This window comes from Lonchura striata, chromosome 4 (assembly GCF_050655825.1).
Source record: "Lonchura striata isolate lonStrDom1 chromosome 4, ASM5065582v1, whole genome shotgun sequence".
NCBI classification, from domain to species: Eukaryota; Metazoa; Chordata; class Aves; order Passeriformes; family Estrildidae; genus Lonchura; species Lonchura striata.
In genome coordinates this window covers 11,261,582-11,275,227 of record NC_140706.1, presented here as the reverse complement: position 1 = coordinate 11,275,227, position 13,646 = coordinate 11,261,582, and the positions used below count along the sequence as shown (strand labels likewise).

Genomic DNA, 13,646 nt, shown 5'->3' with positions numbered 1-13,646 from the left:
CAAAGATAAATGGATATAGTATTTATGTTGGCACTTATAAATGCATAATTTTTTTAAGAAATCTTTAGAAGTATAACCATCTTAGTGTGACTACGTCAATGGCTTTATCATTCCAGTGCTTCTTTTGCCAATCCTGATATCAAAAGCATGAAAGTACTGGCCACCAGGAAAATAAAGAAACTTTTGAAAAAGAAGGACATGTTAAAATAAAATTCTGTTGGAAATATTGGCAGGAAGCAGGTTTGACTTGTGCATTCCAGAGGTTTCCTATCCCTGCTTTCCATTAAGTACCCTAGGTTTTCATCCAAGGGTCCTATAGGGAGAAAGGGAAGATTTTAGAGACTACTTTCTGAGGATCATCCCATTTATAGTATTTCAGATATTTTAGACAGTATCCAGAGAAATATTTTGGGTGTATCTTTGTTTTATTTTTTCTTCAAAAAGGGAACTAGTTACCCCTTGTCATATAATCTCTGTTCTTATCTTCTTATCTAATTTATGGAGTAATATATTCATTATATACAGAAAACATATATGTCTAGTGGAAGAACCCCCACATGCTTATGATTCAGTGAGAACAAAATTCATTGGTACATTATCATTTCAAATAAAAGAAACCAATTACTTATTTTTAATACTCCCTTATTGAGCTAGGGACAAATTATTTGCAACATTATGAGCCCAGAGCATGTATGTAAATCTGCTTTGTTTCCTTTTCTTCCTCCTTTCTTTAGTCTTTGGGCACAATTTTGATGATGTTGATGAAAACACAGAAGGAAATTGAACGCCTGACAACAGAGAGCAGCAGGGGTCCTAGATACTGCAGTGCCAAATAGAGACTTCTACCTTTTAGTTCTGTCAAACCGCTCCTGCAGTCTAGTTCATTTCTTGCTATTTCTTTTTGTTTTTCTAGATCATTTTCATGTTCTTCCTCTGAAGTTTACTAAGGACCTGGACACGTACAACCCCGACATACCAGAGTGGAGGGAAGACCTTGGGCGGGTGGTGACGCGACTTCTTGCAAAGGTGCTCCTTCAGATTGGTCGTAAAATGTTCCCTCGCCAGTCGTAAAGCTTGAAGGTTAAGTTAATACCTTCTCATTTGGAAGGTTTTTTGAAATGGAGGCAGAGCAAAATAACAAAGTGCACCTCATGAGCCACATTTCATGCAAGTTTGAGCCTAGTGTCGCTTTTAAGTGCAAGCTGTCGATGATGACATTGTAACATAGACAGTTTGGGTCTAACACTGCTTAATTGGCAATTAATGCTACATATTGCTCTCTGGGATTAGGGATAGACATATTAGCAAACACTGCTGACTATAAAGCAGGAAGAGTTAAGTAGCTTAAATGTGATACATTTAGAAGCTAAGCAATGTGTAATAAAACAGACATTATCTTTGTGTAAAAACAAAACAGAAAAAAAGAATTTCCTATGCTTGTTCCGTAACCTTGAAAATTATGTATAATATATAGGCACACAATTTGTTTTTCTTAGCATGTTCACAAAAGAAATCTGGATTTGGAACAGCTGAATCCTGTAGATTAAATCAAATACAAACTATGCAGTAGTGCTGAGGCATTAGATCACCTCATGGAAACTTTGGGCTTGAAACTTGGGGTCTTCAGGCAAACACCCTGCCAGGAACTGAGAGTGCATACACTGGCTTTCATGAGGGTAGTAATATATACAAGATACAGCTTGATATTATTTATAAAATATTTAAATTTTAAATCATTGTACTCTTTCTGAATTTGCAATCATGCAAATCAGGTTCTAAACTTTTTAACTTTATAGAGTTTCCTGTTTTTTTCTTTTTCTGAGATTCTTATCAAATGTCAAATTAATTTCTTGCTTTTATCGACTAAACTCATTCCATAATGAGTTCTACTACTGTCAATTAAAAAATATTTTACTCCCCTATAAAATACTCTTGCATTTTAATAATTACTAAAACATTTGCCAAAGTATATGAAAAATGTAATGGACTTTCAGAATCTGTTTGGGGAAGGCCAAGGAAAGTGCCCAGGGTATGGTCACTAGAATTGTGTGGCTGCATTGTACAAACATGCAAAAATATGAGACTAAAAGCTAAATTTGCACAAAATATTTTACAAAGAGATGCACTTGACTTTCAGCAGGGGAATGAAGGTATTCATTACAATTTCAGGAGCTGAATCTGAGTGTTCTTAGTCTCACATTGAAGGACTTCTCTGTGTCCATTAAGCACTTTCCTAAGCAACCTTCAAAAGCTAAAGTTAGCTGTAATGAATATGCACTTCTAAGTCTATGCTGTGTCTGAGTGGCCCACAAAGGATCCTAAACCACTCAGGATTTTTTTTGTATATTATCTCAAAAGTGCTCAGCCATTGCAGAGTTTTGATAAAAACCTGAAAGCCTCTTCATTTTGCTTCTTTTCTTGATGCCACTGAATTACTTTAATGTGACAACAACACTTAGGTCTTCCAATATTCAAAGAGCAACTCACATTTCAGTACATTTATGTTTGGCTTTGTTCATGTTTCAACTTCTAGTGGAATTCCCTTTAAATATTAAGGATCTGAAAATAATGAAGTCTAAAAGACATATGTGGAGTTATGTATTTTATATAAAACAAAAAGTGTGTCTTTGTTATCTTCACAGGAGACCAGTATACCTGAAGAAACACTCATGACAGTTGTGAAACCTGGTCTGCCCACAGCTGCTGACTTGCATGTGCTACTACCAGCAAATCAACCAAAAAAGAAGAGAAGCATAACAAGTGATAAGGTAACCAGAGCAATGCACATCTGCCTAGGACAGTCTTCATCCTGTTTTGCAATAAGTGGCTGTACTCTCATATGAAATTAAGAGGTGATCCCTGCCTATGTAAAGATCTCGCTCCCATCAGACAAGATAAATGTGAATGCTATAGCAGCTATGTCTGCTGTGTTTGACAGTGTACAGACCAGCATAATCTACTTCTTTCTGATATTAGTGTATTTCTCAAGAATATTTAATATTGGTCTATCTTTTAAACAGAAAGAGCAGTGATGCATGTCATTCTGTGAAGATCCAGTAGAGCAAAGTCCTTGCACTGTCTTCAGAAGGAAATTAGATTTCGGGTCCAAACAAAGACAGAACCTTAGTCATTGACCCATAATGTAAAGAGCATTAAGCAAGTATTTTCTGCCCGTATAAGAAAATGACCTTTTCAATTGGTAGGAAGCAAATTTAGTGAACACAGGATTGAAAATCAGACATTAGTTTCTCCCTAGTTGTTTTCAAACCATATTTCCTCCATAGTAAAAGTTGAAAACCAGAAGACTGTTTGGCACTTACAATTTATTATATTTGTCCTTTTGCTGTGATAGAGAAGAAACATATCCCAGCTCTGTGCCTGTACCTTGCAGTTCATTTACTGCCAGTTACAAAGAATCAGTGTAAGGTATCCTTAACTTTGAAGGGCATTTTGCAGCTTTTTAAGACAAGGCCATGGTGTCCAAAAAGCTGGAGAGGTAGGTAAGGCAAAGCTCTTCATATTGATATAAACCAAATAGATTGTGTTAGGAGTTCATGAGATATACTTTGGAAGGTTCAAAGGAGTATGTTGAAGTTGTCCAAGTACTTGAACAGGTATCTATCATTAAAATGTGTGAGTGAACAAAGTTTTCTACTTTTTTTTGGCAGAAACCCTTACTGTTCTCCCATGTAATCACAGTGAGGATTCCTGGGAGTCTGAATTCCTGATTATGTTGCAGGAAATAGTTAATTTTAGCAGGTTGTTTCTTTTTTAGAGACCCATTAATGAACTAAGCCTTCCAGCCAGGAGAATATTATAACTTTAAAATTATTTGAAAATTTACATTTCTTGAAGAAGCAAGGTGAAGCTTCTAAGGAAATTCCTTATTCTGAGCCTGTGGGGAATGGACATGGTCAATAATTTAAGGAAACTAATGGTGATAAATTCTTTTGGTTGTACAAACATTTTACTTCAGTGCCAAGTGTTATACATATTAGTTCCCTTTAAATCTCAATTTCTATATTAGTGCTGTGCTTCAAGGCAGCTTAGAGTATCAGTTAAAATCAATGCTGTCCCAAGGTTTTTCTCATGTTTGTATATGAAAAATCATGTGAGTTACATTAAAGCATAAAGAGGAGCAATCCCACACTGCAAATGATTTGGAAAAGCTTCCATTCAGCGGGGCTCTAGGGATGTCCTGGTAGTGTAGCAGGACACGGTTTTGTAATTAGCTCTCTAAGACCTTGCAAAGGTTTTCTGGAGCTAGAGGAGCACAGGAAGGGGAAAGTAATTATATAATCTGGAGAATATGTGTACATTTCTGACATTGTTAGGATGAACCAGGTCAGACCCAAGGCTGGAGCAGGAATGAGGGAGACAGGAGCAATTACAGCAGCCTATGCTGTGCTGTGATAATAAGTCAGGTACACCAGTCTCACATCTCAACACCAATTGTTTTGTAGAGTACAATGCTGTGGAGATGTACAGCCAGTCCTCTAGTGACAGCTGCCTACATTTCTGGTTTTATATTATTGCTAATGAACATTGTTTTAGCCATTGATATGTGCATATAAATGTATTGTTTTAGACTTCAAAGGCAAAAATTTTGATAAAACGTGTTATATCAGAATCATTTGTGACTTGAGAAATATCCTGAAAATATACCCTTTATAAATAAACTTAGAAGCCATAGCTTCTGGTAAGTCAAAAGGAAAATACTCATGTTGTCATATGTTTAAAGATTCCTTACATTCCCTTCTGTTACTGGAAGAGAATCTTGAAGATTTTTATCATGACAGTGGAAAGATGTGCTTTGTCTGCTGCTCATGCCAGTTCTCAAAGTCAGTGTAGTGACAGTTTTGTGAGGACTCAGCAATGCAGAATGTTTTCTGCACATTTGGAGGAGATGGTCCTGACACCTTTAACTTAGACATAGTTATAAAATTTCTTTTTTTAAAGGGAACTTCTTTGTTCTTGGTTGAAAACCTTTTTGATTTGGGAGTGTTACATTATTTCAGAAAGATTAAAGGCAATAATTTCTTGCTCAGGCAGTGAACAGCTGCTTGCTGGAGTTTTTATTGGTGCTTTACATGGAGAGTTGGGATGTGATACTGTTTATTAGGTTAGTCATGTAAAGTATGAATCATTACTGATGAAAGTAGCCATCAGTAACAATGATGGTAAGTAAGCTGTCAGTGCAATAGGAGGAGCCCTTTGGAAAATTCTGAAATTTTATTCCACTCTGATAAAGCCCTTTTTGTTTCAAATACATGCAGCAAGAAATAAAAGCTGACTGTGATTTAACCTGCTTTCAAGAGCAGAGAAATTTCAAAAGTATTCCATTCTAATTATTGACTCCAGAGAAGACTTGGTTGCTTAATTTATGCACATCTACTGCATGTCTAATGTCAGGTGGGATGAGTCCAGTTGAAAGAGTCAATTAAAATGTAATTAAACTATGATCTGGAAGGCAGGGGCTCTGAGGATTATTTCTACCCAGACAAACTACTTCACAAAAATTCCCAGTGAGTTGCTTTGGCATAAAGGGAGTCAGAACCCAAGACATAGGAGTGGGTAAGAGTTTGAATAGTATCATTTTTTTCATTCTTTTACATTCTTGTAATGCAGGAGCCATTGTGTTCACATGTTCAAATATTGTCATTGTAAAGGATGTAGGAAAAGAAGATGGAAAATTCAAATGCTGTTATATGAACCGTAACTTAAGAAGTCTAGAGAAGAGCTCAATGAATGCCTCGAGGGAAAAAAAAAACAACCCACGAGCACTGAAAAAAACATCAATCTGTCAGTGAAATAAGTAAGCCAGAACCTTTGGCTGGATTCACATGAGATTCAGATTTTTGACCTGAGGACATGTTGTTCATATAGATTTGGATAGAAAACCAGCAGTGGGGAATTAAATAACAAACAAGTCTTAATTACTTAAGCAAAAACCACACCAAATGTTGGGTTCCTTATGAACATGACGGGAAAATATGAGGAATCAAAAGTTATGGAGCTCAGAAATTTTAATTTACTGTCCTTAAGTCAGATTAACCTAAAGTAGTCTTTTCTGGCACTGTACATCATGAACTCATGAATGAACCTGGATTGATACAAAGAAACTTTATACATTGATAGCAGTACCACTTTAAAGCCTCCTAATCCTAAAGAGGAGTTACTCCTAACTCCTAAGTGGAGTTGTAATATCCATTTCTTTTCAGGCTTTGGACAGCAAGATAAATACTTAGGAGCTGTCTGCTGTAATTGTCTTGTGAAATAACTGAAGCCATGCTCACTTCATCCTTACGTTGAGTCATTCCCCCTTAAAAAAGAATTTAATAAAGTCAGTTACATTGAGTCATTCCCCCTTAAAAAAGAATTTAATAAAGTCAGTGGAATAGCTTCAGAAGTTAGATATTCCTCAAAAAGAATGATGATATTTGAACTTTTGTATAGTGCTGTCCATAATATGAGAGGGACTACAGGGATTTTTATCCATTATACTTCAAAAGCTTGTCAAAGATGAGCACCATAATTGATAATATCGTAGAAGGAGTTACTTGTGAAGGTTTCATGGATATAAAGTAGATTTCTAATTTGGCATCCTCTGGGAAGTCGTGTCCCAAATTATAAAGCATAGAGTATAAAACTAGCTTTGATCTTTTAGAAAATTGACCATGTTGAAGACACAAGCAAGTAGAAAGTATAATTCAGACAATTTGTCATCTGGGGTTAGGATGTGAGGGTATATTTTATGGTTCTGCTCCGTAAGAATATGAGAGACCATATTTCACTATGCTTTATTCACTGGAGGAAAATGAGAGGAATACTGATTTCTTTTTCCACATGGATGAATGTATATATTTCTATGGAGTATTGTTAAAAATTAGCTATAAATGTAATTTATTCCATTATAGGTAAAGAGGTAAGGTAAATTATGACATGCAGTTCATGATTAAATAGTAGTTAATTTTCATGGCAAGAAATCCAAAGTGATATCACAGGTTTTCTTCTGATAGGTTAAAATAATGGGGGCTTTTTAATATGGATTATGCATTGTGTGAGTTATGACCCAGGTAAACCCAATAGTGTGTGCAAATTGCTTGCTGTCTGTCTCATACTGGGTAAATGTAAAGACTTGGGTAATCAAAAAGAAAGATTTGGCTATAAAATTGTGTCATTTTCAGCTTTTATGTCTTCTGGAGTGGGCTTGATTTTTAAATATTGAATTTCTTTTAGATTTCAGCTCATTACTGACAAGTGCTTTCACCATTTAAAGAACCAGAGGTTTTCCTTTTTAAAACATTGTGTCTCAAAGTGGAACAGAGCATAAGACATCTGACATTCTCTCTGTTGTATTTGCAGAGAATAGCAGCTATAAAGCAGGCCCTGAATGCACACAACATCAGTTTCTTCCTGAGGGGAGGATACTGGGTCTTAGTGACTTTAGCTGACTCCGGTTCAGGTAAATATATAACAAAAACTATCAATAGACCAACTTTCAGATGCCTATTCAAGTTCTAATAATTTAAGAAGAAAATCTTGATACCAATATGTATGTGTACATATAACACATATACATATATTTACTTGGTACTTGTTACCATATGCATATATTATTATATATGTTTATGTATATACATACATGTATATATGTATACATTTTCATTTGGTCATTATTAACAATCACAACCAGACAATTTTTTTTTGATGCTTCCATTTTTTCATACCTCGTGATATGTATCACATGCTTCTTGCTTTTTCTGTGCAACCACAACATAAATTAAATACCTCCGTTGTACAAAATAGTGCTCTGAAGGAAGAGCCAACCAGGCTTCAAAAGCTCAGCTGGTGATCTAAAAGCACTTTAGGTTGCACTGGCTGCTAGAGAGAGCAGAACTGCTTTGCCCCGTGTCAGCCATTAACTCTGCTGCTGTGACTAGATGTGTCTGACACAAGGCTTGCTGCATCTCTGCCATGTGTCTCTGAGCTTCTGATCAACTAATGAGAAGGTTGCTGTAGGGTCTCCACATTGCTAATCCTGTCCTGAGATAAGTAAAGTTTTTTTCTCTGTTCAAAACAAATGGAAATAGGGCAGGAGCAGGGGGAGTTGTGTGCAATTCCTGCCACCCTGGATTCATTGTTGGTGGTTGAAGAGAGTATGTGTGTATTTTAAACAGAGAGATGTTAAAATGATGTTTTAACCAGAAAGTCCAGCTTTGACTTGAATATTTTATGAGAATATTCTGTAACTTTTGTTTGTGTTTGTTTATTGTTCAGAGACTTAGTTTCTCCATCTGTGAAATTAATACATCCCTGCTTTTACAAAGCATGTATTTAGGGGGTGTGATCATTTACTATGATATCTTTAGAGTCCCTGAAAAAAACCCAAACAACCACTGAGTATGCAAATAATTAAATCTTCCGGATCTTGGATTGTGCTGTTTTTTGCTTTCTATTTTTTTGAATGGTCCCTCTGTCCTTCAGTAACAAGTCATCAAGTAATGCTGTGGTTTTGCCTTTCTGAAGGAGCCAGATGGAGTGAAAAGAAGAGGTTGCAAAAACAGCAACCAATATTTTTGACCTGACAATTGAATAGAAAAGAATGCTCAAGAATGTGAATGATGTGGAAGGAGACATGCAAAAATGTTTTTTTATTCTGTATTTCAGACTCTCAGAGGATTGGAGGAGGCAGTGGCTACTGGGCTATTGTGGTTCTCTTTGTTATTTGTCTAGTTGCAGTTGGGGCTTTCATCCTTTACAAGTTCAAAAGGCAAGTAAACCTTAATAAATAGATGCATTTTATTAATTAGATTTATCCATGGATTAGCAAGACAGAGTTTGTTATTTATAAAGAAGATTTCTTGAAGAATTGCAAGAAGTACATGACTTTGAAAGTCCTATTTTTCTGAACTTTTCAGACGTCAAGGTACTGCACTGATGCTTGTTTTACTTGCTGTGTTCCCAGATAAATATCAACAATATGGGAACTATGGAGAGTTTGTTCAGTTTGTCTAAATAATACCATCAAGAATCCGAGTTGGACTAAAATATTATTCCTGATTAATTCCCTTCTCATTACTCCTAACAGTTATGAATAAACTATCGGAATTTAGGGATAAAACTAGGGAGTGCATCTGCAATGCTGATTTGCTTAAAAAACTGATTTTATCGAAGCATGTAATGCTCTGGGGCTTCTCTTTGCACACATTACATTTTAATTGCTGAGGCAATGCCATGGAGAATGATTGACAGAAAGAAATTAGCATTAGCTTGGCACTAGAGTGTGTGGAGGGAAGAAATGTTTCTGCAAGCGGCCCCTGTGCGGAGCATATTCTCAAAACTGAGCAATGCCAACCTTGAGCAGTCTGGTATCTCTTTAGTCTGCAATTGATTTTAATCCAAGCTGCTGTGCAATTTAAATCATTTGTTCTTGTTCATGGGGCAGTGTTGTCATTGTCTATCCTTCTGGTATTACTTAATCTCTGGGCCATTCAGAAGCTGTTGGGCTTGAGCATACTGGAAGCTAGCCTTCATCATCATCATCATCATCACCATCATCATCATCACCATCATCATCATCATCATCATCATCTTCCATTGTCCTTCCTCAGTGAGGATTCATACTGATTTGCCTCATTTTTTAAGGCGTGATTTTTATTTAAAATAAATATGTGTTTATAGAACTAGAAGCAGCATTAAGTTTTTGACAGTGGTAAATTAAGCTAGCATTAAGAGATTGTTTAGCAAAAATATTTTTATGTCAATAGAGAAAAACCCCTTTTTCTTCAAGAACCTAAGTGTTTTAGAGTTCATAGTGACTGATTGCTTTAAAGGATAAAGCACAGAATACTGTATCAGACTGTCTACAATGGAATAAAAAACCCTTTTGCTCTTTTAGGTGCCTGAAGCAAGGAAAAAACATAAAAATGGTTGATGTGATGTAATTATATTATTTCAATAGAAATACAATGGAGAATTTTCTGTTTGTATTTCAATCATAAAACTTTCTTGTGATATCTTTTAAAAGCTTTCTGATTTATATCTTCTATTAGCTCTTAAATGAAAGCAATTAAATAACAGTCAGAATTACGGCATGGTAGAAGAAGTATAAAATATTCAAGAAAGGAATAGAAACATATTCTTCCTTGCGTTCCTTCTAAAATGCCCAGTGAACCATTGCTTTATAAGTAGAGCTTTTATAAAGGAGGAAAATACAGTACAATTTCCAAACTGTGAGCTTTAATGTCTCTCACACTTCTGTATATAATTTGTGAAAATCATTTGCATTTACATTTGGGGGCTGGGGGTAATTTAGATGCAAGTGAGGACTATTGTGAGATATATTCAAAAGTTTGCCAGTAGCCTAAAAACTGCTGTTGGCATTGATGAATGACCATGCAGTATTGTTCAATTTTAGTCTGTATCTTATCTGTTTCTGAGATATTTGAAAGAATCCTTTTAAAATATTACTTCTAGGCTTTTCAAAATTGACAATTTTTTTGCTGCATCCTTCATTTGCAATTTCTTCCTCAAAGAATATTGATCATCTAATCAGTGGTATGTTTCAAAAATCACATGAATGATTTTTGCATGCTTTTCCCTCATGGGTTCCCTATGAACTCCTGTCCCACCAAAATCTTTAATCCTTTTTAAAAAATCTTTCCTGTGGTCATGGAGATGGTTGGTGCACTGCTGGATCCCCATGGAGTATTTATTGGAAGTACAGTCCCTTTAAAGTCAGTATAGTGAGTACATAGTTTACAAACTGGCCCACAGGGACTGAGGCCATGAAATGAGTGCCCTTTATAGATATAGAAGTTACAGGTTATAATAGATAAAGGAGACTTTTCGCTATTATATGTCTGGGTATTAAAAATTAATTTGCTGAAAGAATGCCATAAGCAATAAAATGTTCAATTTTAGGTGATAATTCCAGAATTACTGTGGCCTACAGAAACTCAGATAACTTGGGTAAAAAAAAATATTATTTAATTCCACAGAGAAATTACAGATGTGTAAAGTGTTGAAAGGATAATACTGTCCATAATTATGATATATGATTTACAAACCTAAGGAGGAGATGGAAGACATACGGTAGTGCCTTCCCTTCATTCATATAGATTAATAGAAGGGTTAAAACTCTTTTTAACTCTTTTTTCCTTACCTCAGTGAAATATTTTTTTCATCCTAGTTTTATCACTACACTGCTTGCATCTACAGGACCTGCAGCTAGCATTGGAGCACATGCAAAGCAGGTGGTTTGCAGGAGATTGCATGAACATGTCTTGGGCTGCTTTCTCTCTCTTTCTCTCTCTTTGCTGGCTCAAAGTTAAGTTTGATACCTGCAAAGATGCAAAATGGAAAAACTGTCTTGCAAAATAAGATAATAACTGGATTGGCAGGGAGGTTACAGCTTCATACACAAAAGCACGTCATCTATTTGCAATGACATAATTGAGGACTTGTCATGAAAAAAGGAGAGAAAGTTGCAGGCTTTTGTGTAGACCTACAGCTTTGATAGAAACTGGCAAAACACACCCAAACTGCCCCCAGGTTTCTGAGTGCTGAAATATCTTGTTCCCAAGCATGGTATCCTACCCAGATTTTTCCTGAAGTCTATAATTTTATGATCTGCTGGAAAACCGGAGGTGTCATGGCTGTCTGTTCTAATATGCCCTAATCCCAAATACTTAAGCACTGACTAGGAAGACTGCTGGCCTCTGTTTTTACATGCTGTAAAATAGCAAGTGTTTGTCATTTCACGTCCCCATTCCTGAAATTCATGTACCCCTCACTTTATCTGATGGTTTGTGCATCCCGCCACTTCCTGAAAAACTGGTGCTGGAGTCCCCAGAGCTCATGAAGTGACTCCTGGCAATCCCAAAAGTGGTTCATTGGTTTAAACAAAGGGGAAAAAAATGAAGAAGCCAAAATGTTTTGAGAAAACACAGGGGTTTGATCCTTTGTGATCAGAACAGATAAAGACTTCAGATTAGGGCTATTTTTACTCCGTATATGGCAAGTAAATTTTAAATTATAAATGTGATGGGTTTTTAAAAACTAATTGCAATGATGTTCAGCAAATGAGCTGTTTGGTTTATCTGAGCTTTTGGTTCAGATAGTTTAGGGGAGGAATTTGGAGAATGGCAACAATGAGCAAAGGGGTCATTCCTTGCAGGTGAACCAACCATGGCTGTGCTGGAGGAGCAGCACTGTCAGCAGGTTTGAGTGGTGGGCAAGCCATGAGTGAAGTGCCTTTGCCCTCTCTGCTCTGCTCTCCTGACCATGGAAAGCACCACAGAGCAGGTGCCTCAAGCAAGCAACATGTTTGAGGCTCAACACTCACTAGTATGCTCCAGTTGTTTCAGCATCCAGGTAAAATGGACTACAGCTGCTTCTTTTGACCACAATATGAAGCAGCTGGAAAATAATTTTGAAAAATCCAGGGCTATTTCTTAATGGAGATCTGGGATCTGCATATATTTTTCTTATACTATGCCATCTTTACTAGATTTGGTTCAGTAAAAACACATTTCTTCCATTCCCTTTGAAGCAACGTTTGTATTTTATTGTGGTTTTCAAGCTGCCATCCAGAAAAGATTTCTTCATGCTCTCAGAAGAAGCTTTATGGTGTGGGATCCTGGGCAACAGCATAGAGAAGGGAAATAGCACTGTTTGCACCAGGCAAAGTGGAGGAAAGGAAAATTATATTTTAGCCACATCAAAGCTGCCATGTAATCATCATGCTACTAGCAGAAGATCTGAAATCATAATTTTCTTATTTTTCATTTCTATATAATACTAGGATATTTGAGTAGCCAAACCAGAGCACATAGCTGGCTTTTGTGCTTATGTATTTTACCTGGTTAATTGCAGCAAATTCAATTCTCTGAAAGAGTATGAAAATCTTCACCTTTTAATTTGTATGCAAACTATTACTGCAAACTATTTACTACTTAAAGCTGCATGCATTGTTTTCACAAATCACCATGAATCGTCTTCACCTAGATTTATACCATTTTGTGTGTATTCCTTTTTTGCCTGCTACTATCAAGTACCAATTTTGGTAAATGAAAATCCCCTCTTGGGTAATTTCCACAATCTGGAGCAGAACTGTGTTATCTTTCTGCCTCATTGACTTACTATCTCATTTTCAGTCTCTGAAGAAAAGCTATCTTTTTTTTCCCCACCTTGCTTATACTACTTTTATGTTCCATGAGAGCAAGCTTAGTCCCAATCCATGCCTTTTAGTGATAAAAAAACCAGGCACTAATTTAATGTTCCATAATATTTTGTAAAAACATCCTCAGAAATCAAAGTAATAGCATGCAGAAAAGATTTCAGAAATGAAAGAGGCAAGTATATCAGGAGTGCCTTCGAGCACAAAGAAGTCAGTCATCTGAACATTTATCCAAACATAATAAAGTCAACACCACAATATTCTGTTTAATGGATTATTATTGTTGTTATTTTTATTTAAATTCCAAGGGAATGCTACATTATTCCATATTCTTTTCCATGTGGATATGTTCATATTTTTTATACTAAACTGAATTTTAATCAAGCCTCTGGAAAATAAATGAAGTTTCATAAAGGCAAATGAATGTTTTTTTCCACAAAGAAGGAACTGAAAGCCAAATAAA

General features: G+C 36.0%; 1 protein-coding gene across 18 annotated transcripts in view; it reads left to right on the top strand.

Moving 5' to 3' along the window:
* The window catches only part of SORCS2 (sortilin related VPS10 domain containing receptor 2), a 528,299-nt gene that overhangs the window by 506,073 nt on the left and 8,580 nt on the right, over positions 1-13,646 (top strand). For 12 of the 18 annotated variants that reach the window (XM_077782740.2, XM_077782738.2, XM_077782742.2 and 9 more), the window contains 4 exons: positions 914-1,026; positions 2,643-2,768; positions 7,366-7,465; positions 8,671-8,773. In XM_077782740.2, coding sequence (XP_077638866.2) covers positions 914-1,026; positions 2,643-2,768; positions 7,366-7,465; positions 8,671-8,773 — 442 coding nt within the window. The remainder of the gene's footprint in view (positions 1-913; positions 1,027-2,642; positions 2,769-7,365; positions 7,466-8,670; positions 8,774-13,646) is intronic. The other 6 variants (XR_014955066.1, XR_013339870.2, XR_014955068.1 and 3 more) reach the window with 1 other exon arrangement.